A 22175-nucleotide genomic window follows, 5' to 3' on the forward strand; every position below is an offset into this window, starting at 1 on the left:
TGGCATGAATGTTATTGTGTTTGTCTGTCTGTCTTTCTTTCTTTCTTTCTTTTTTTTGTACCTGGGATCGAACTCGGGTCCTTGCGCTTGTGGGGGAGGCAGCAGAACCACTGAGCTAAATCCCTGGCCTGTGTTTTTCTTCTAAGACAAAAGATGTTAATATATGAGTTGTTTTTTCTAAACTAAAAACTCAGTATTCAGGTTTCGTTGCACTTTGTGATAAATAAATGGGTTTTGGGTTTTGGGTTGCAGTTTGGGCACTTGGGTCTCTAAAAGGTTTGCTATCACTGGCATAGAAAAAATCTGGTAACACATGTGACATTGCTAACTAGGCTGTCATTTTTTTCTAGGACTTCTTAGAAGATGGAGCTAGGACATACATTTGTACAAACTAAAGCATGATTACCCACATCTATATTACTGTATTTGTCTGCATATGTCTATATTAAAAATCATGGGATTCTGCTGGTACATCTGATTGCAGTCTAGCACCATGGTCATTTAGTATTTTTAAATTTGTAACATTTGTTATCTGTGCTATATTTGTGTGAGTTTTAGATTTGCTAATTCATTACCCCTGTGAGAAGAATATTTACTGACTAGATATCTATTCATTTTTGTTCAGTGTTTTTTGCCTTTAACCCTAGAGAATTCAGAAAAGATGCTGTTCATTTCTCTTTTACCCTCTAGGACTGTGTTAGTCATTTGTAGTACGCCTAGGCTCTTTTTTAGTGTTTGGGTACATTTTGGGATTCTCCTTACATACTGGTTGTTTTGATGGTTTATACTTGGGGTATATGAAGGGCATGCGAAACACTGCTATGAGGTTACAGGAACCTGAATTTTATAAAAAGATACACTTAGAAAAAGTATTTCTCCTTATCCCTGTTCTACTCCTCCCTCAATTCCATTTCTTCCTTCTGTTTTATTATCTATCTGTAGATAATCAATTTCTTTAATTTCAGGCTTTTCCCTCTGGATTTCTTTTGCAGCAGTGAACAGATACATGTGTATTTTATTATATCTCCTTAAATGAAGAGTCATATTATAATAAGTATTCTTTGGCACTTTGCTTTTTTCTTTCATTAACAGGATATCCTGGAAATCTCTTCGTATAAATTCTTAGGCATAAGTAGATTTGTTAGATATTATCAAGTTTTCATGTAGGAGGATTGCATCAATTTCATTACCACAAACAGTATATGAGTGTGCGTCTCTCCCCTCAGACTTACCAACAGAATTTATTGTCATATTTAACATTTTTTTTCTGGTCTGATAGATAAGAATTGTTATTTCAGTATTGTTTTAATTTGTATATCTATAGTAGTTATATGTGAGTTTGAGCTTTTTTACATTTAAGAACCAGTTTTGTATCTTTTTCTGTGAAAAATAAAAAATAACATATAAAGAAACACTTTCATAGGTTCTTGTCTTCCATTTTTTTAAAGTTTACTTTGTCCTTCGCCCTCAGTTTTACAGATTTCTTTGTTCATTGTCTGTCAATCTCAGCCAAAGAGAAAAATTCTGACCAGTATGTTTAGTTGACATGACTTTGTCACATGTCTTCCATGGAACAAATCAGAAGGATGGAATGATCTGATTGGCTATGTCTGTGTCACATGTTAACCTTCCAAGTGGGTGATGGGACAGAGAATGCTTGGGCCTGTGTGGGAGTAGCAGTAGTAGATGTGGTAGTGACAGACCTGTGTCTAAGCTTTACTTTCATGATGTCAGGTGAGCTGAGAATGGGAAGAGGTGCTTTTCTAAAGAAAAAATGAGTGATTGTTCTTAGAAAAGAGGGGAAATGAATACTAATCAGGCGGAAAAAAAAAAAGTCTGTCAGTGGTCTTCAAGTTTTGGTTCCTCATCCCCTTAAATAATTTTGAAAACATGTTCCCCTTTACATGTTTTAAGTTGACATCTGGAATTTTAAAACTGTGAGTCTAAATTATTGTAAGAAAGGGTAATTTTCAGAATTATGTGCAAATTGATATTTTAGAATACAACTGTTACCTCACCCTTTACTTGTATATATAATAGAATGTAAAAGCCACAGTGATTTGTTATCCTTTGGCATCCATTTTTAAAATGCTAGACAAGCACTTTAATAGTAAAAAATATTCCCTTTATGTTCCTGTTTTTGGATATTTTCTGTTTACTTTTCTTTTTTTTTCTTTTGGTACTGGGGATCAAACTTTGGACCTTATACTTGTGAGGCAGGCAGTGGAACCACTGAGCTAAATCGCCGGCCCATCTGTTTATTTTTTAGAAAGAAGTTTTCCCTAATATATTTTGTGCTTGAATATCTTGTTAGTCATCTAGTGATAATTATTTTGGAATAAAAGTACTCATACAACTTTAAATTTAAAAACATTGTTTTGATTTTAAGGCACCAGGGCTTAAATTTTTTTTGGATTGAATTAAGACTGAAATTATTATAGAGTTAATCAAGACATAAATATAATAATAAACACTTCTATAATTATTAAATGTAAAGTTTTGGACTTGGCTTGGTGGTAACTAAGCAACTTAGTGAGGCACTGTCTCAAAATTTAAAAATTTTTTTAAAAGGGCTGGGGATATAGCTCATTGTGAAAGTTCTGGATTCAATCCTGTGTACCCTTCCTCCCCCCACAAAAAATACTTTGGAGGTAGTTTGGCTTTTTGGAGGTACTTAGTTGGGGGGATGGAATGCAATTTTTTTGTTTTTTTTCTGACGAGGTCTCCCTGTGTAGTCCAGTCCTTATAATCATTATGTAGCCCAGACTAGTACAGTAATCCTTAGGACTCAGCTTCTTGAATGCTGGGGTTTAAGGCATGTACCATCATGTCTGGCTTTGCAGGCATTAGTTTTAATTGTCCCTTAGGTTGATACTCTGTAGGTTAGGAGCTTTTACTTCCTTTGAAACAGTATACTGTAGTAATTGTATGACTAGTTTTATATTCTAGTGTATATAAGTATATATAGTGTGTAACAAATTACCATAAGCATAGTGGCTTAAAACAACATCCATTTATCTCTGACCTCTAGAACTTTGACCTTTAGAACTTACATAATTAGGTCAAGACCACCTGTATAATCTCTGTCAACTTATTAGGGACCTTAATTACATTCGTGGAGCTTCATCACAGCAGCACCTAGATTAATATTTGATTGAATAACTGGGAGAAAGCTTGTATATACCATGGGTCAAGAATCTTGGGGACTTAGAATTTTGCCTACCACAGCAAGATTCTCCATGGATAGGAAGTATGAGTTTTTTATCTTTGAAAAGTGAGAGATAGCAGTTGTGACTATGTGTGCATGTGTTTGTGGGGGGGATGGATGCAATGAGCAGGATATTTGGAACAAAGGCACCTTGCCAGGCAGTGAGTTTTACTAAAGATTATGTATGTAAGTTGGAAGCCAAGCACTTATTTAACTCTCTGTGCCTGTATAAGTCTTTGTGCATCCCCAGAGATATATCTGTTTCATTCTGAGAACTGTTGCATCTGTGATCACAGAGACATCTTGATTCTTGGCAAATAGATACATCAGAGCAGAAAATGGAGGGTTGGGCTTGGGAGTGGTGGTGGTAACAGTGATAGCAACAACAACAGAAAAAGCCTGATGCGAAAGCAATTGCCACTTTTTTTCTCCTGTCCTCAAACAGGCAATTTTTTTTTCTTGGAACAATATTCTGTTTCCTCTCTAGGGAATAAAGAAACCTGAAGTCACAGCTTGCTCTTATCCTTACAGCTGTAACTGTTGCCTGGTAACCAGATTTCCCCTCTCCTTGCTTGTTGCCTAGGAGAGGGGAGAAAGGTAGAGAGGAGCACACTTCTGAACCTCTTAAAAGCTATTGTCCTTCCCACTCCACTCAGGACTCCTTGCTTTGGGGAGTTAGATGGACAGCCTGAAGCTGGCAGTTTAGGTTCCCTAAATAGAGCAATCCTGGTCCTTTTGCCCCAGGAGGAAGAAGACTCATGGGAACATCTTCTTATGGAAGGAGCCATGACAATCCTTCTTTCTCATTTTGGACTGCCCTAGGACAAACAGAGGATGTGCAGATGCTCCTCCACTTTGGGGCAGACCCCACTCTCCTGGATCGACAGTCTCGGTCTGCTGTGGATGTCCTGAAGAGGAATAAGAACTTCAGAGCCATTGAGAAAATTAACAGTCACTTGGAAAAGCTGGCTACAAGTTCTAAGGACTTACCAGGTACAGTTCTAGTAAATAACTTTTTAGGGGCAGATAAAACTGGCTCTGTGATGTTAGATACAAATCAGTTTGTCTCTTCTTGGTATACATAGAAGGAAGTTAGAAAATTTCCCCATAATATTCAGGAATCTTGTTTGCTTTTTTGGAAAGAGTGAGATAACTCTTATTGAGCAAGCATCTACAATGTTGTAGGAACTTTTCCAGGTCCCTTTTAAACAATATGGATAATTTTTTTCCATCCAGATGCAAAAAAGAAAAAAAATCACACAGAATAAGAGATAACAAAAATCAAGCCTACTCCTCAATCACTGAAAGCAACTTAAAATATATCTTTTTCTTGATTTGTTAATTTGAGGCAGTCTCCGCTGACTTTCTGCTATATAAGATGAGGTGCTTGGGGCCAGGGATTTAGCTCAGTGGTTCCAGCACCTGCCTTGCAAGCGTGAGGTCCCGAGTTCAATCCCTGGTACAAAAAAAAAAAAAAAAAAAAATGAGGTGCTTGACTATCAGTCCTACTTATTGGATTTTATCTAATAATATTATCTGTTATCATTTCCATTCTCTTTCTTAACTATATTTCTTAAATTTTCCGTGGTTCATCTGTAGATTGATTCTAAAAATTGAGAACTGGTGGGTTGCATTTACATGACAGTATATTATATAAATGTTACTTTTAAAATTTTTATTATTTACTAGTATATGTTTCTAGTATGTAATGATTACATTCCTTATGGGGAGTTGGTACATATATAGATACACATCTTAATTCTTTTTTCATCCTCTTCCCCTCTCCTCCTCTCTCTCCCTCCTACTTCCACCTCTTTGTAAATGTTACTCTTTTTGCAACTATGAGTTTAGCTGAACCCACAGAAATAAATCAGTAAATGTTCTGAAAATTTTTCTTTTTAAATGTGATATACTCTTAAGCGTGCCAGTTTGATGAAACACGTATGTATTTTTGTGCTTCTGGCAGTTTTTGCACTTGTATATGACTCTGGTGGTTGATGTTATCAACATAGATTTCCTTCTCAATCTGCTAGAATACTGATTCAAGTAAGAGTTTCATGGAGGAGGCATAGATAGTTAGGCTTTCATTGTTTTTGAAAATGTTTTTATTTTATCCTCATACCAATTAATAACTTGTTTGGGTATAGGCATTGTATTTCATCAATAATAATTTATACTTTCTCCCCACATTTTCATCTTTGTAATTGGAATATGTTTTACAAACACTGATATGTCATAGTTTAATGGCAGTCTTTTTTTGGTGTATTTGAATATCCCCATGCATCTTTAGATTTATGAAATGCACTATATAACCTTGTTACTTACACCTTTGAAGAAATTGCCTTTCAGTCCTCATTGCTACTGATCAGAAGTCTGATGTTAGTCTGTTTTCCCTCTTCTAGAATTTTCTCTGTTTTTGAGTTCTGAAATTTCCTTGGCTTGGCTCGTGATATAGGTCTTTATTTGTTCTTCTTGCTTGGCACATGCTGGCTCCTTTCAATCTATCTTTTCTAGCTTAGGAAAATTATCTGTTATTTTATTCCTTTCACTGTTTCTTTTTTTTTTGCTCTTTGCCACTACTATTAAGTGGGTGAGCTTCTTGAATATGTCTCTCTTCTTTTCCTTAATATTTTCTACCTTCCTTTTTATTTTCAGATCTTTAACTTTTCCTTTTATAATTCAGTTTATCTGTTGCTACATTTTTAAATTTGGAAAACTGGTTTTAGCTTTTAAGAATTCTTTGTTGTTCTGTTGTTTTTTATTTTTTATTTATTTTTATTTTTAAATTTTTTTGGTACCGGGGATCCAACTCGGGTCCCTGCACTTGCGCAGCAGGCGGCGAAAACACTGAGCTAAATCCCTGGCCCTTTTATTTTTTATTTTTAAAATTTAAAAATTTTTAAAATTTTTTTGGTACCGGGGATCTAACTCGGGTCCTTGCGCTTGCGCAGCACGCGGCGAAACCACTGAGCTAAATCCCTGGCCCCCTGTTGTTTTTTATTACAGCAACTTATTCTTGTTTTGAATTGCTGCATCTTCTTGAATTGCATTTAATGAAATGAATTATATTTATATATATTTAAAGAATATTCTCTTCACTGAATTGTTTATGTTACTTTTGGGGTTAGTTGATTTCTTTTCTTGCTTTTCTCTTGTGCTGTTGCTTTTTCCTAATCATCTTATGATCTTTGGACGTTTACATTTATGATTGAAGGACTAGATTGAGAGATACTTTTGAAGTAGTTAGGGCACATATCCTGGAATTATTTAAATTTGTTTCTCCAGAAACATTCCCTCTTTTGAACGGATATGTGAATATAACCTTTAGAGGATGTGTGTTGGGGTATGGACAGTCTGTTGATGGGATGATTGCAATTGATAGAGTCAGAAAAGTTTTATGTAGGGGATATTAAAACTGCTTTTCATTTAACTGGCATTTTTCCACTTGTGTTTTAATTTTTATTTAAATGTCTTCTGTTTCCATGAGGCCAAGATAATGAGGAGAGAGAAATGTATTTGCAGAGTTCTCTTTTTTTCATAGATGTTCTTTTCAAGATGTGACATATTATGTTTAGTTTTTAAATGACCTTGTTTTAAGAAATTGTGATTTCTTCTGTGAGATAGTGTAACTAACAAACCATTGTAAAGAACTTTCTGAGAGCTTGTGTTTATAATCTTAGTTTCAAAATGGTTTCCACAATTTGAAAACTTTTTTTTTTGTACATCCTTTTATTGGTACATTTTAGGTGTGCAACATAATGACATTCATCATTGGAGATATGCACCTTTACATACTCTCTTGGTTCTTATTTTTTCCCCCTTCCCCTGCCCTCCCTTCAACCCTTCCATCCCTTACAATGTGAAAACTTTAAAGTAAACTAAACAGGTTACTTTGCCATTGAATATCTAGGTTTTAAAATAACAACAGTGTATGCCTATAATCCCAGCACTTGGGAGGCTGAGTCGGGAGGATCTCCACAAGTTTGAGGTTATCTTGGGCTACATAGTGAGTTTAAGGCCAACCTGAACTACCTAGCAAGACCTTGTCTCCAAAACAAAGAAACTAGAAAGACCACCAAAAAGGAAATGTCTGATTTCTTGGCAAAATTATGTTTTATTAATTCTGACTTTATTAATTCAGAATGTGTATATTTAGTATTATAGTCTTTAGCATGATGTTCTTTGTTTAGTTTTTGGATTTTTAAATTTTAGTTTTTTTGTATAATAGAATTTTTGAACATCTGCTAAAAATAAAAATTATTGCATCTTCTGAGACAGGTTTTGGAACCCAGAGAAGAGCCTCATCAGAATCTCAGCCTATCTTCTTTTTACTCATTAGAATTCATCTGTACTTGCTTGACAGAAAAGTGTGAGGGGAATGTGCACCGTTTCAGGCATGTCATTTGTTTTACCAGGTAGCCTGTGATAGCAGTGGATATAGTGAAGTCTACGGCCCCCAGTACTTATTAACAAAATTGTTGGATGTTTGATTATTTTAAAGCTTTCCAAAACATTGACCATGAGGATTTTTTTGCATGGTAAAGGAATATTGAAAACTAGATAAACACTGAGTTAAAAGTAAAAAGAACTGATAAAAATTAAGGAAGAAGAGCATGATAGTAGTTAGGGAGAGCTTATAGAAGCCAGTCTCTGAGTATGATATCTGAATGAGGTTATATACAGAGTATCACTGTTCTTACATATCCACATGGCTGTACAGAATTGTATACATACATTTGTTTCTAAGATTTTGCCCATTGCACAAACTTTAAAACTGAGGCTGGGGAATCTTTCTAGACCAGCTATATGCAATACATTTTTCTGAGACGATGGAAATGTTCTATATCTACTTCCTTTGTTATGATAGTCACTAGTCACATATGGGTATTCATCCGTGAAAGAGTGTAGGGCTCATGCATCTGAAGAATTGAAATTTTAATTTTATTGAACTTTCATGTAAATAAGTTAGTGGTCACTGCATTGGGTGGTGTAATTTTAGAGTTTAGCCCTCCCAAAAGGTCTTTCTATCTACAGTAGTAGTTGAGAAGATGGTAGGAGTATCAAAGGAAAGGGTCCCAGGCCATGGGAATGAAGACAGATCTACCTTGTTTTTATGAACCTTCTCATCTTCATCCATTGAAGGCAAAGATGGGAAGAGCTGCTGCTAAGATGTTTGTACCCACATTCTTGACCAAAGAGTCTGATTTGATGATTTTTAGAAAAAAGTTCTCTGGTCCTGAGTACAGTGTACTCAGTAATATTTCTGAGCACTGTTGCAACTTCATAAGATCAATTTAATTTTTAATTTCAAATCTGCTTATATATATTTACCAAATGTAAACATTAGAATACAAGTTTTTGCACCTAAATGAATGAATGCTCCTTTGTACAGACTAGAATTAAAGATGCTTTCTCCTTTAACTCTTTCTGAAGTTCTCTGTACCCCATTTTGCTAATAAGGTGCTGATCTTTGATAGGACTGTTCTTGAAATCTCAGTGAGAAATAAAGCTTGAGAAATAAAGGATCTTGCTAAAGATTTCTGCTGTTCTCTAAATCAACTTTGTCAGACATTAACATGTACACAAATCTTTTGATTCACCAGGTTTTCTCACCAGGTGCCAGGGGATGTCAGGGGCCACTTTGAGGAGCAAAGCTTTAATCTAAATAGTCAAGATTATAGAATTGTTTTTATTTGCTTTTCATGGCCACCACCAGATGGCAACATGACCACTTTTTCTAGTGTCTGTTTCCGTTCTGCTCTTTCCTTGGGGACCAAGAACAAGAAGATTAGAACCTTCTTCTTGTAATTGCGATCTCTGATTCACTATTGCTTTGCCTTTTCTAGTGAGCTCAAATCCAATCCAACAGTGTGCTAAACCCCAGGAAATAGCATCTTTTCAGTTAATGTAGGCATGGGATATTGACTTAAAGGAAGTCTGTCATATCCCCTTCTGAACCAATGTTTTAATTTTTTTTTTTTGTACCGGGATTGAGCTCAGGACCTTGTGCTTGCAAGGCAGGAATGGTGCCACTGAGCTAAATCCCTGACCCAGTGTTTTAATTTTTTAAAAGAAAATGTATGAGATATAGGAAAGAAAATATTAATTTTTATAAATATACTTGGCATAAAATGAATATGTTTGTGATTTGATCATTTAGTCTTATGTCATGCATTTATAGTTATACATTGTTATTTTCTTTTATAAAAATGGAGGGATATATTTAACTTGATAAAATTGAGTGTAATAAAGCTTATGTTTTGCTTTTTATAGCTTGAAGGAAAGATTCGGGGCAAAAACAAAACCTCTCATTTTTTTTTTTTTTTTGGTACTGGGAATCGAATTCATGACCTTGTGCTTATGAGGCAGGCATGGTGCCACTGAGCTAAATCCCCAGCCCCAAACCTCTCATTTTGAAGTGATTTATTTCTATTGCTATTTCTACTATTTCTGAACACTGTGTCAACTTCATAAGATCAATTTAATTTTTAATTTCAAATCTGCTTATATATTTACTGAATATAAACATTATAGAAAAATATAGTATAAAATTTTATTGCAATTATACTTTGGCAATTATACTTTTTTATTGAGTCTTTCTTATTATTATTTAGTTAATAGTCATCTCTTTAAAAAGTCTGATTATAATCAATAGGAAACTTTGTATCCTGATGTTTCTTTTGTCTTATTAAGCTTGTAGGAAATTTAGGAAAAAAATAGAAAAGTTCAGTGAAATAAGTCGCCACCCACAGCCTTTCTACCTAGAGTCACCATTTGTTATATTTAGGATCTTTTATGCATTTTTTCTATGCATTTTTATGTTCTTGATAACATGCTCTGATTTTTTTGCCCCTAATGCTGGAGTTTAATCTACAGCTACTTTCTTAACTAACCTAAACTATGCAATCATGTTTATTTATTTATTTATTACATAGATACATCTAATTATCTTTATTGTCAAGCTTAGTACATTTCTGTTCATTTTTATGTGACTTTTATATGAATCTTCCTGGGGGAGGAATAGCCTTCCTGAAAAGGTTTGATTGGAATTATGCAGGGAGATAAGCAGCAAATCTTCATCAATTTGATAGTGAAATAAGTTCTTTTACCAAGAGTCCTATTATTTTGTGTACTGTGAGTTTTGTTGTATTTTAGAATGAAGTTGGGAGGCATAGTACAGGGGTGCTAGCCAGACATTGTTACATCACCTACACGTTTTCTATCTCAAGATGAGCTTCTAGCTCAGGTGATATGGTTCCTTTCTTGGAAAATGGTTACCATTTTCTGTTCTCTGGAGTATGGTGCTATAAAGGATGCAACTTCTACCCGGTACCTTTAGATCTCTTGATAAGAAGCCAGTGAATGTTTTTGCCCCAGAAGTTTGTGTGTGGATGTTTCTGCCGTTTCTGACTTGATTTGTTGAAATGTGATCCAGGTGTATAGCAGAAGGTTTATCAGATAAAGTCACAGCTATGCCTGCCCTTCCCTTGTCCCTTGGGTCCCTTTTACCATTTTAGTGTGCTACCTGATATTGGTGTGCCTTCACTTTGAAAATCCAGCAACTAGGGATTGCCCTGTTCTCAAGGACTATCTTCGGGTTTATGGAGCCTTGTGTTTTTGTTTGTTTGTTTGCTTTGTTTTGATTTTTGAGACAGGAGCTTGCAGCAATCCGCCTGCCTCAGCCTCCCAAGTACTGGGTTCATGGTCATGCAACATCATGTCTAGCGTTGGAGCCTATTTTGTTCATGCTCCTTCAAACCAGAAATGCCTGGAAATTTTCAGCCTTCTAGTACAGCCTTAGCTAGTGACTAATAGATATGAGACTATAAAGCCCCATTTCCCTTGTCTTACATGGGAATGTTTCTTAGGTGTGATATACTCCAGAGCTCCCCTGTTGGACCAGGCGGAGGCCACCCTCTGTAGGACTTTGCCTGAGCTCATATCTTCATTTGATTTTGTCTTCTACTCCTATCCTGCTTTCCCTACTCCATTGCTGGTCTTTCCACTTACACAGTTCCTTGACTCAGGGTCTTCTGCTGGGGAATCTATCTGAATATAGGACCTAGGATTCTTTTAAATTTTTTCTCCCATTTTCAAATAGTCTACCTCTTTTAACATGTTTTTACTCGGGTGGAACGTGACATTGTGCATGAATTCATCTCTTTATAGTGTGATAGCCCTTCTACTGTGAGCCAAATCCTTTTCCTTTGGTAAGAAAATGGATGTATAGTTTTGCTCCCTTATCTGTTCAGTAAGATTCTATTAAAACTAAGAATGTGTGTAATATGATTTTGAGTGTGTAATATGATTTTAGCACATCATCAGTGGGAATTTTGCAACCATGACTACTTTCTTAAATAAATTGATCCAAAGATGTTATCATCTTATCTTCCTTGGATAGAGAAATGGCTCCTTACTTAACTTGGACTTTTCTACTTGCCAATGTGACGTACAGATCTGGGTGGCTGGCATGTAGTTGGATGTTGCCACTGTGCTAGGCTACATCTTGCTGTTATTTCCCCAAATTGTTTTATCAGTTACTTGAACAAACTACCCTAAAGTTTAGTGGCTTAAAAAAGGAAGCATTTATTTAGCTCTTGACTTGTATGTCAGCAATTTTGTTTGAGTTGTTCTTAGTTTTAGTTGAACTCTTTCAAGTATGTGCAGTGTTTGCTGATCTTGGCTGAGTTCTTTCATAACTGTAAGGCACAGTTTAGCTAAGGTGCTGATTCCTTTGTGTTATATCTTGTCTCTTATCCTGCATAAGGCTAGCCTGGGCTTGTTCTCATAGCCAATAGAAATATACAAAGCTTCTAATGGTCCAGGCTGTTACTGACATTAAAACCATGTCTACTGTGGTCTGTTGGTCATTATAAGTCAGGAAGCTAGGCCAAAATCAAGGAAAGTTTGGTCATTATGGGAATAGTTCCCATTTCTTGATGGGAAGAGTTGCAAAGTCATACTACAAAGAATGTGAATATACAGAGGGGTAGAGAATTGTTATTTTTTCCACCTGCCACAGCTGTGATCTCTATGCAGCAGCATCGTCTGGTGGTGTTTTTCAGGACTCAGCAATGGTGATGGAACCACTAGGGTGGTTGACATTTTCCAGAAGACCTCTGAACAGCTGGTGTAGTACATGAACTAAGGAAACTAGTTATTACATAAAAACTTTCTGAAGCCGAAAGTAGTTCAGATGTTCTTGCACCTCCTTTCTTCTCTGCAAGATATTTTTCTTTACAATGTTCAGTTGTCCTAGAGACAATTTATGCTCATTAAAACTCTTCTAGGGCCTTAGGATGTTGTAGCTCAGTGGAAGACTGTGTTCTTAGCATGTATGAGGACAGGATTCTATCCCCAGCACCACAAAACCAAAATTCTTTTCTAATATCTTAAAAAATTAATTTCTAAAAATAAAGATAATGTATCTACATGTAAAGAATTCAGACACCACAGAACATTTTTCAGTGAAAAGTCTATTATGAGTGCCTGAACTTTAGCCCCTGAAAGCCCATCCCCAGAAGTAACCTTTGTTACTGGTTTTTCATTTATCCTGCTAAGTTACTCTTTGCACACACAATAGGTTTTTACATACCACAGGTCCTTCTCCTATAGATACTGGCTACTATTGGGAAATAAGTTATTATAGAGTTGAATGGTAATTTTTTTCTTTATGAGGGACTAGGGAAATTGCCCGAAAAGAACTTTAGATGACAAATTTTAGATAATCGTGGAAGATTCTAGAAACACTAAGTACGTGAAATTTAACAGTTTAAAAATTGACATTTTATAAGACTGAGATGTCTCAATTTTATCAAGAATACAGGAAGTCATAGTCCAAGGAACTAAAGATGCTTTTCAGGGTAATGCAGAGATTATAGTATTTAAGGCTTGAACTTGTACTCTGGAGGCTTGGCTCTGCCACGTGCCAGATCTATGACCTTGGATCAGTTATTTACCTCTTTAAGGTTCAGTTTTATCACTCCTGCTTCAGCTGGGGAACTAACCTTATAAGATAATGGATGTGAAACACTCAATTCCTACTCATAAAATGGTAATACCTTTTAGCTGTTAGGGTGAGTTGGTGGTGAGTTTGAGTTTAAAATTGCCCTTTCTTTCTTGGATATGAATGAGCATACCCAAGACTCTAGGATGGGGCCACCATGTATGAGATTTATTAGATGCAGACATTCTGTGCAAATCACATGTAGAGGGCGTTATTGGGTTTTGAACCTAATATCATCTGGTCTATGAAGACTGTCCTCATTTACGCTTACATAGGCTTATGAAAATAAAACTTGACTTATTGGTGTTTGGTCAAAATCTCATAGACCACAAGATGGGAATACTACTTCTTCAGTGTTCTTTGTGTCTTATAATGTACATTCCTGAGCTTTCTTTATTTTTCTGTAGGAGATTGTATGTGTCTTGTGGGCTCCTCTTTCTCTGGCTAGGTTACTTTCCCTTTTTCCTCTGCTTTGTACTCTCTGTATCTTTAAAGATCTTTCTACAACTTTCTTCCAGTTGAGTGGGTCTCTAATCCATTTAACTCTTTTTGATTTATTTTTCCCTCTATTTTTTCTCTCCTATTTGTATACTTAACTGTCTAGGGTGGAATGTTTAAAACTATTTCTATTGCAAGTGATAAACAGACTCAAATTAGCTTAAATTGTCAAAAAAAGTGACTTGATATTCATGTAGAAATGCCAGAGTTGGCTACAGCGATGTAATCATTGCCAGTAGTACCTGTTATCTCCTGTTTTCAACTCAGCTGTCCTCTGGTCAGCTTTCATCTCAGACTATCAGGGGAAATAAATCCAGGTCTCTAACCTCTGGCTTGTCCAGTATTCCTGGACTTGTGGACTCTTCTCTCTCTCACAATGGTTTGAAGAAAAGTCCTAGGCTTCACTTTTGATCACAGTGTGTATCTCTGAACCAAAAACTGTAGTTTCGAAGATAGAGAGTCTTGATTGGCTCTGGCCTAATTTATATCCTGGCCCCTGCCTCAGTGGAGAGCGCTGAAGGGTGGAAGTCTGGAATTACCAACAAACAAGTAAATAGATTCTGGGGAATAAAATTTGCAAATGTCTATTTTAAAAGTTTGCCTTTTACACTTTTATTCTCATCCTTGTTAAAATAAGATGATAGACTAGCATATATTTATTTTTCTTTTTAAAAATGAATAAATATTAAAATGAATATTCATTTTAGAAAATTTAGAAAAAGATGGGAAGCAAAAATTAGCAAATCCAAATCAAGTTGCTCTTACTTAGGTAACCTTTGATTTTTTTCTCATCTGCTTTTCCTCCCTACTTTCTAATTGTAGGATTGCCAGACCTAATACAGAATTCTGTAGAGATTTGAATTTCAGATAAACAATGTTTTTCTTTTTAGTTTAAGGATGTCCCAAATATTGCATGAGTTATACTAAAACTTTATTTGTTCATCTGAAATTCAAATTTAATCCTACATTTTTTCCTATACTTTTACTTTCTAACTGTAGCAATCTACTTACTGAGGATCTAAGTTTTCATACTTAAGATTCACCATCAGTGTAAAATGGGATCACTATTACCCTGTCTCCAGATATCAAAGATCAGAAGGAAATATTTGCATATTATGATACAAAACTGAGAATTGAGGGATAAGCTATTCTCTCACCATTACCTTAAAATTTTTGACTTTTTATTTATTATATAGTATCTCTCTATATTTCATCGTGTTTTAAACAGGGCATATTCTTCATATGAAAAATTTAAGTCAGGCTTTTTCCTGACTCAAGTGTTTGAACTGAATTTAAGTATTCTCCCTTCAGACGCAATCATCATTCCTCTGTCTCTACAGTCAGGCTCTGTGCTCTCCACAGGGTATTTCTAACCTCCTCCAGAGCATGTGTGGTCAGTGCTTACACTAATAGTTAATTTGCCCACAGTAGTTAAGTAATTTGCTTAAAGTAATTAATTACTTGCTTATAGTTTCCCCAGTGCTTAAAAGTATTGACCTATAATCCAAGTTAATTATGTATATATGTTGGGTTGTAGTTGGGGGAGGAAGACAAATCATATGGACTTTTTTGGAAGGTGTTTTTTTCTTATTTTTGGAAGAAATTCCTTCTGACCTGATCTTTGACATTAATCAAGACTGTACCAACACCTTCATCAAGTTATTACTGAAAAGAAAGAGATGGCTGGAAGTGCTGCTACTGCTGACCCGCAAAATAAGTGGGGAGCCACCACTTGGAGACTGTTTCCTTAAAGACTGCAACCTCTTGGACCTTGACATCTGTACCATCATCCCCCACCTCAGAACCTGGGACCAGCGGAAGACACAGCTCTTGGGCCTCCTGATAGATAACGGAGGTGAGAATGTTTAGATTAAGAACAATGGAGAGTTGTCCCAGTTATCTAGCTGGGGGAGTTTAACCCACTCACTGTCTGGCTTTTTTTTGCTTTTGGAGACACCATGAAGTTCTGCCTCATTTGTTCCCCTGTATCGTCTTATTTTGAAACAGTGGTGAGGTTTAATGCCCCATAAGTGAGTTGCCCTATAGCAGTGATGGTGAACTTATGGCATGTGTGCCACAGCAGAGTGTTTGTATCATTGAAAGCTCTAAAATATTCGCCATCACTGGCCTATAGGAACTCTACATTTTTGTGAATTTTAGTTTCCCCTGTTGTGTTTCTCTTGTGCGTGAGAAATATCAAGCATTGGTTCTGGTTTAAAACTGCAAATTCTTTTTTGTTTTTTGGTACCGGGGATCGAACTCGGGTCCTTGTGCTTGCGAAGCAGGCTCCAGAACCACTGAGCTAAATCCCCAGTCCTCATTGGTTCTGGTTTAGCCCACAATGTCAACTTTACCTAACCTCTGTTTAGACTTTTCTCTGCATTGGTTGTGTTGTGTGGCTCTTTGTAAATTCTTGTGGCATTCTTTTCTAATCAGTGGGTTGGGATTTGAGAGAAATAGCCAAGTAACTGGTGGGTGGAAACATTTGTTGTTTTAATGAGAACATGACTGAGTGTGTGTCTGGAGTGTGCAGATATTTTGCTAGATTGGGTTTCATTGTAAAAATAATTTAGAAACACCAACCTTCTCTCACCCTGTCCCCCACACCTCAACTCATGCCTCCACTAACTAACTGTGTGGCCTTGGGCATGCTGTTTATGTCTTCATCTTCTTATTTTTAAAATGGAAATGATAAGTTTCTCTTTTTTAGGGCTGTTTTGAATGTTAAATGAGTAACTGTATGCACACTTTTGGAAGAGTACCTTGCTTGTGTGGTTTTCTGCTTGCTTTGCTATGTAAGAGGAAGTACCCTTCATAGGGAGCAATAACATATTGGTCCTCAGCCCTCAAGGTGCCATATCATACATGTTGCAGAGGTATTGGCCATACCCCCAGCTTTCAGGAGGTAAATGGAGTGCCTTATACTGTATATTTCTTCAAACCCTTCAAACCCTTTCCTTGTTAACTTTCTTTGCTCCACAACTATTGCTATAATGGTATTCTTGTTTTATTCATTGATTCAGCAAGCACTATAGAATATCTCCTAGGATCAAGTGCTAGGAACCAAGTCCCCAGAGCTTGCTGGGGACACAGCTGCTACAGGCGAGTAGAGGAGGGCTGCAGATCTATAGTGGGTGGGGCTGCTTTCAGGTGAGGGCAGGGAGCCTGTGTACATTGAACTAAAAGAAAAGTGGTATAAGGAGTGAAGAGGTGTCAAGGAGGATAGCAATTGAGGGTAGAAGCTTAATAGAAGCAGAGAATATAGGAAATGTGCTCATGTCCTGATCACCAACGGTGTGTCAGGTATGTTATTAGGCAAATTGTCAGATTCCCATTGTTCTTCTGCTTTGGCCTTACTCTAGGGCAATGCTTAGTGGGAACTATGGTCCTGTGGTGGAAGGAAAGGAGGGGCTGGAGAAGTAAAAGGGGCATGATCCATGGACAGGGCGCTTGAAGAAGCAGGGTTTTCACCCTGAGGGTACTGGGATGCCTTTGGCTCTCAGAAAGAGTGGTTATAGGAAGATCTCAGGGAGCTCTACATCAACTCTTCTCTTGCACCTAAATGGCAGAAGCAGTCCCAGCCCCCTCAGGTGAGCCATGCTGTACTGGGTATAGTTTACAGGTGGCCTTCTTTTCTTTTCTCCCCTCTTCCAGCCTTGCCTGAAGGACTCCAGGGGAGCCAGCAGAAGCCAATTCTTGTGTGCCTGCAAAATGAGGAGTTTGAGTTGGCTTTTCTTCTCTTGACCAAGGGTGCAGACCCCCGTGATATTTCTCTCATGGAAGGTGATACCCCTTTGCATGCAGCACTCCACATTTTTCTAGATATCAATGGTAAGCCCTGTTTTTAAAGAAACCTTTTCCTTGAGGGGGAAGCTGGATATTAGAGTTGATGCTGTACATTTTGATCTTTCCCTTTGGAAAAACCAGTGATCTGAAAAAGGTTCATTTCTTGGCTAGGCCTGCCCATATATCTCTGCCCCTTCCTTAACCCATAGCAGGAACAAGTGACCAATGGTGAATAGTCATGGTGGGTACACTAAAGATTTTTTTTTTGGTACCAGGGATCGAACTCGGGTCCTTGCACTTGTGCAGCAGGTGGCGAAACCACTGAGCTAAATCCCTGGCCCAACACTAAAGATTTTTAAATTCCAAAGTCACTTGTCAGTAGCTAACATATACTTTCCATTTATTTATACCATTTTCAAGAAAAATAAAGAAGTACCATAAGGTTATTTCAGGATGTACTATTGAAATTTGGAATATTATAAAGAATATTTCAAAGTTATTTCAGAAGGTACTACTAGATTTTAGGTCTGATAATTCTTTGTTCTCAGGGGCTATCTTGTGTATTGCAGAATAGTTAGCAGCATCCTTGGTCTCCACCTAGCTGCCAGTGGCACCCTTCTGGTTTTGACAATCAAAAATGCCTTTAGGGCTGGGGATTTAGCTCAGTGGCACTGCACCCGCCTCGAAAGCGCAAGGTCCTGAGTTTGATCCCCGGTACCAAAAAAAAAAAAAAAGCCTTCAGACATCGCCAAATTTCCTGTAGGAAACAAATCTCCCTAGGTTGAGAACCACTGGATTACTTGATGGGTATCAGATACTTGGGGAATGTCAGAGCTCTGAGATGCCCCAGATTGGCACCTCTCTCAAACCCAGGGTCTGGTATCCTGAAAAGAGTATCTCAGCACTCATAGGATTTTATTTGTCTTTCAGCTGACATCGGTTTTAACTTCCTTAGCTACCTGCTGGATCTATTCTTGTCCAACCCAACTGAATTTTACTACCTTGACCCAAATGTCCAGGACAGCAATGGGAACACACTGATGCACATCCTCTTTCAGAAGGGCATGTTGAAGCGCATGAAGAAATTGATAGAACTGCTGGTGAAATTCAATATCAACTTCAACCTGAAGAACAAAGAGGGCAAAGATGTACGGCACCGGATTAAGAAGAATGATGCTCTGCTTGTGACCTGGAACAAAGCTCTGGAGGACAGCAGGCGGAAGGGTCGACAAGACTCTGCTGCTCATCAGGGGAAGCTCTCAAGGTCTTCTGCTCCTGGTCATACATCTCAGCTCAAGTTCCAGGATTCCTTCAAATCACTGCCATGTGGTGCCACTATGGGAACCCTCTCTGAAGAAGCCACAATTCCTGGCAGCTGGGAGATTCTTCCTGATGTCCAGGTAACCAGGCAGGAACCTGAAGCCACCAAGCCACATTCTCTGAGAGACCACCTTGTGCAGGACATCACAATTTTGATGGAGCAGGTTGAATTGGATATGTCTTTCCCAGAGGACTATCCTCAGCACTCTGAGCCTCTTGAAGTAGAAGCTGGCATGGAAGGAAAGAAAGACAAATTTCAACACACCCTGAGTATGGGTATCTCTGACTGTAATGGGAGCAATCCTGCTGTCTCTGAGCCAGGGGAAGGACATGCTCAGGCAGGCCTTGGGGCCTCGCAGCTTGTTCCTACTGGTAGCAGAGGAAGTGTGGGCAGTGACGATCAGGATAGTTTCAGCATGCAGGAGATCGAGGCCTGTCTCCAGGACTTTGATAACATGACCTGGGAAATTGAGTGTACTTCAGAAATGCTGAAGAAACTGTCTAGTAAGGTTATGACTAAGGTTATAAAGAAGAAAATTATCTTTGCTATCCAGCAGCTAGGGAATGGGGAGTGGACCCATGGCCTGCAGAAGCGACTGAAGCACCTAAAAGGAAATATTCAGCTCTTTGAAGCTAAGCTGGACAAAGGAGCTAGGATGCTGTGGGAGCTTGCCATTGACTTCTCCCCTCGATGCAGTGAAAACCCAGAGAAGATCATTGCTACAGAGCGGAACACATACTCTATGGAGAAATCAGGGAGGGTCTACACAGAAATCATCCGTATCTGGGACATTGTCTTAGATCATTGCAAACTGTCAGATTCTATCATGGCCATCTGCAGTGCCTATAACCGGGGCTTGTCCTGTGTGCTGCGCAAGAAGCTAAAGGGTATCAATAAAGGCCAAGTATTAGCTAACAAGAAAATCCAAAAGCATATACCCCGCTGCTATGTGGAGGACACAGAGGCAGAGAAGAGCAAAGAGTGTAAAGATCCTGAGTACTTTCCCCCAGCTAGTGCGGTGGAGACAGAGTATAACATCATGAAGTTCCACAGCTTCAGTACCAACATGGCCTTCAACATCCTCAATGACATGACAGTGACAGTGGAGTACCCCTTCCGAGTGGGTGAGCTTGAGTATGCAGTGATCCACCTCAACCCCAAGCCGCTGGAGCCTATTATCCTTATTGGGCGGAGTGGCACCGGGAAGACAACTTGTTGCTTGTATAGGTTATGGAAGAAATTTCACATTTACTGGGAAAAAGCTGACCAGGCAGGAAGCCCATTGCTGGCCAAACAAACCTGGCCAAAGAGAAGGTTGGAAATGGGACCTAGAAAAGAGGGTCCAATTAGGGAGGGAGATGAGGAAGATGAGGAAGAGAAAGGTTCCAGTGAAGTAGAAACAGTAGACTGCATAGAAGAGAAGCAGGAGAGTGAAGCCTGTCTAGGAGGAGCCCATGAGAAGGCAACTGGGGACAGCCAGGTGGCAGAAGGATGTGTGTCAGAACACCCTCATCAGCTGGAGCATTTGCATCAGATCTTTGTGACAAAGAACCACGTCTTGTGCCAGGAGGTACAAAGGAATTTTATTGAGCTTTCCAAGTCTACCAAGGCCACTGGTCACTACAAACCACTGGAACCCAATGTTCATAAACTCCAGGACCTAAGAGATGAGAACTTTCCTCTGTTTGTCACTTCCAAACAGCTGCTCCTCATGCTTGATGCCTCTCTGCCAAAACCTTTTTTTCTAAGAAATGAAGATGGAAGCTTGAAAAGAAACATTGTAGGATGGTCTACACAGGAAGACTTGACCATCTCCAACTGGCAAGATGATGAAGAGGAGGCTGAGGCTGATGGGGATTACAGTGAGGAGGATAAAACTATAGAAACACGTACAGGTGACAGTGATCCCCGGATCTATGTTACATTTGAGGTGTTCACCAATGAGATATGGCCCAAAATGACCAAAGGGAAATCCTCCTACAACCCTGCACTGATTTGGAAAGAAATAAAATCTTTTCTGAAGGGTTCTTTTGAGGCCCTCAGCTGTCCCCATGGGAGCCTTACTGAGGAAGCTTATAAAAAATTAGGGAGGAAACGGTCCCCCAATTTCAAGGAAGACCGGAGTGAGATCTACAGCCTCTTCTGTCTGTATCAGCAGATCAGGTCCCAGAAAGGTTATTTTGATGAAGAAGATGTTCTGTACAACCTGTCCCAGAGGCTTTTAAAACTTAAGGTGCTCCCGTGGTCTATCCATGAGCTCTACGGTGATGAGATTCAGGACTTCACCCAAGCAGAACTGGCACTGCTGATGAAATGCATCAATGATCCCAATGCCATGTTCCTCACTGGAGACACAGCACAAAGCATCATGAAAGGTGTGGCCTTCCGCTTCAGTGATCTGCGCTCCCTCTTCCACTATGCCAGCAGAAGCACTGTGGATAAGCAGTGTGTTGTCCGGAAGCCCAAGAGGATCCACCAGCTGTATCAGAATTACAGGTCCCACTCCGGTATGTCCAGGCCTTGGTCTTACCTGCTAGGGGTGGGGGTTGCTTGGGCAGTGACCTTGGGCTACTTTTGAAGTTGTAGGCTAGCTCTTGTTAGGCTTTTCCAACTTATATAAGAGTCATATTTTGGAATTGGTTAGTAAATACCCTCAGGAACAAGAGATCTTATGATTTCTACCACTACTAAGTCATAAATTGATGATTAAAGATGTTAGTGCATAGAAATACACCTTTAAATAATTGTATCTTAAGGGGTTTGCCATGACATGAAAACATTTCAGGGGAACATATAAATTGCCTTTAGAACTTTTGTCAAAATACTTGGGAAGTACCTGTTTAATCAGTGTAAAGGAATACACCAGTTACAAGCCATTATTCCTTAATACAGCTTTTCTTTCAAGGGGAAACAATAAAGCTAGGAACAGAAGGTAGTGGGAGACAATCTTTTATCTCAGTTATGCCCCTTTTTTGCTAAAAAGTTTACTTAATCCTCACAACAGCCCTACAACATAGGCATTGTTACTATTTTCCGTAGGAGACTGAGGCAGAAAGGGCTTAAGCAATACAAAAGTAATACCATAATCTTTCCTTTATGGTTTACAGATTCTTACAAATTCTTCAAGTGTGTCCTACAATAATTCATGAACAGTATGGTTATTATTTTACATGTTTAAAGACTTTGTTTAGTAGCATAATGCCAGACATATCTTTATATAATTGTGTATTTTTGTCAAACATTGTAGTTTTTTTCCTTTTTTTTTTTTTTTTAAGACAGAGTCTCACTGTGTATGTAGTTCAGGCTGGCTTTGAACTCACTATGTAGCCCAGGCTGGCCTAGAACTTGCAGTGATC

General features: G+C 38.2%; 1 protein-coding gene across 6 annotated transcripts in view; it reads left to right on the plus strand.

Annotated features, from left to right (window-relative positions):
* The window catches only part of Trank1 (tetratricopeptide repeat and ankyrin repeat containing 1), a 136192-nt gene that overhangs the window by 64344 nt on the left and 49673 nt on the right, over positions 1-22175 (plus strand). For 5 of the 6 annotated variants that reach the window (XM_087182083.1, XM_004857884.3, XM_087182082.1 and 2 more), the window contains 4 exons: positions 4031-4201; positions 15313-15567; positions 17367-17543; positions 18429-21326. In XM_087182083.1, the coding sequence (XP_087038209.1) occupies positions 4031-4201; positions 15313-15567; positions 17367-17543; positions 18429-21326 (3501 nt within the window). The remainder of the gene's footprint in view (positions 1-4030; positions 4202-15312; positions 15568-17366; positions 17544-18428; positions 21327-22175) is intronic. The other variant, XM_013077051.3, reaches the window with a different exon arrangement.

Source organism: Heterocephalus glaber, unplaced genomic scaffold, assembly GCF_053883595.1.
Source record: "Heterocephalus glaber isolate CG9 unplaced genomic scaffold, H.glaber_assembly_v1.0 deba00001472, whole genome shotgun sequence".
Lineage (NCBI taxonomy): Eukaryota > Metazoa > Chordata > Mammalia > Rodentia > Bathyergidae > Heterocephalus > Heterocephalus glaber.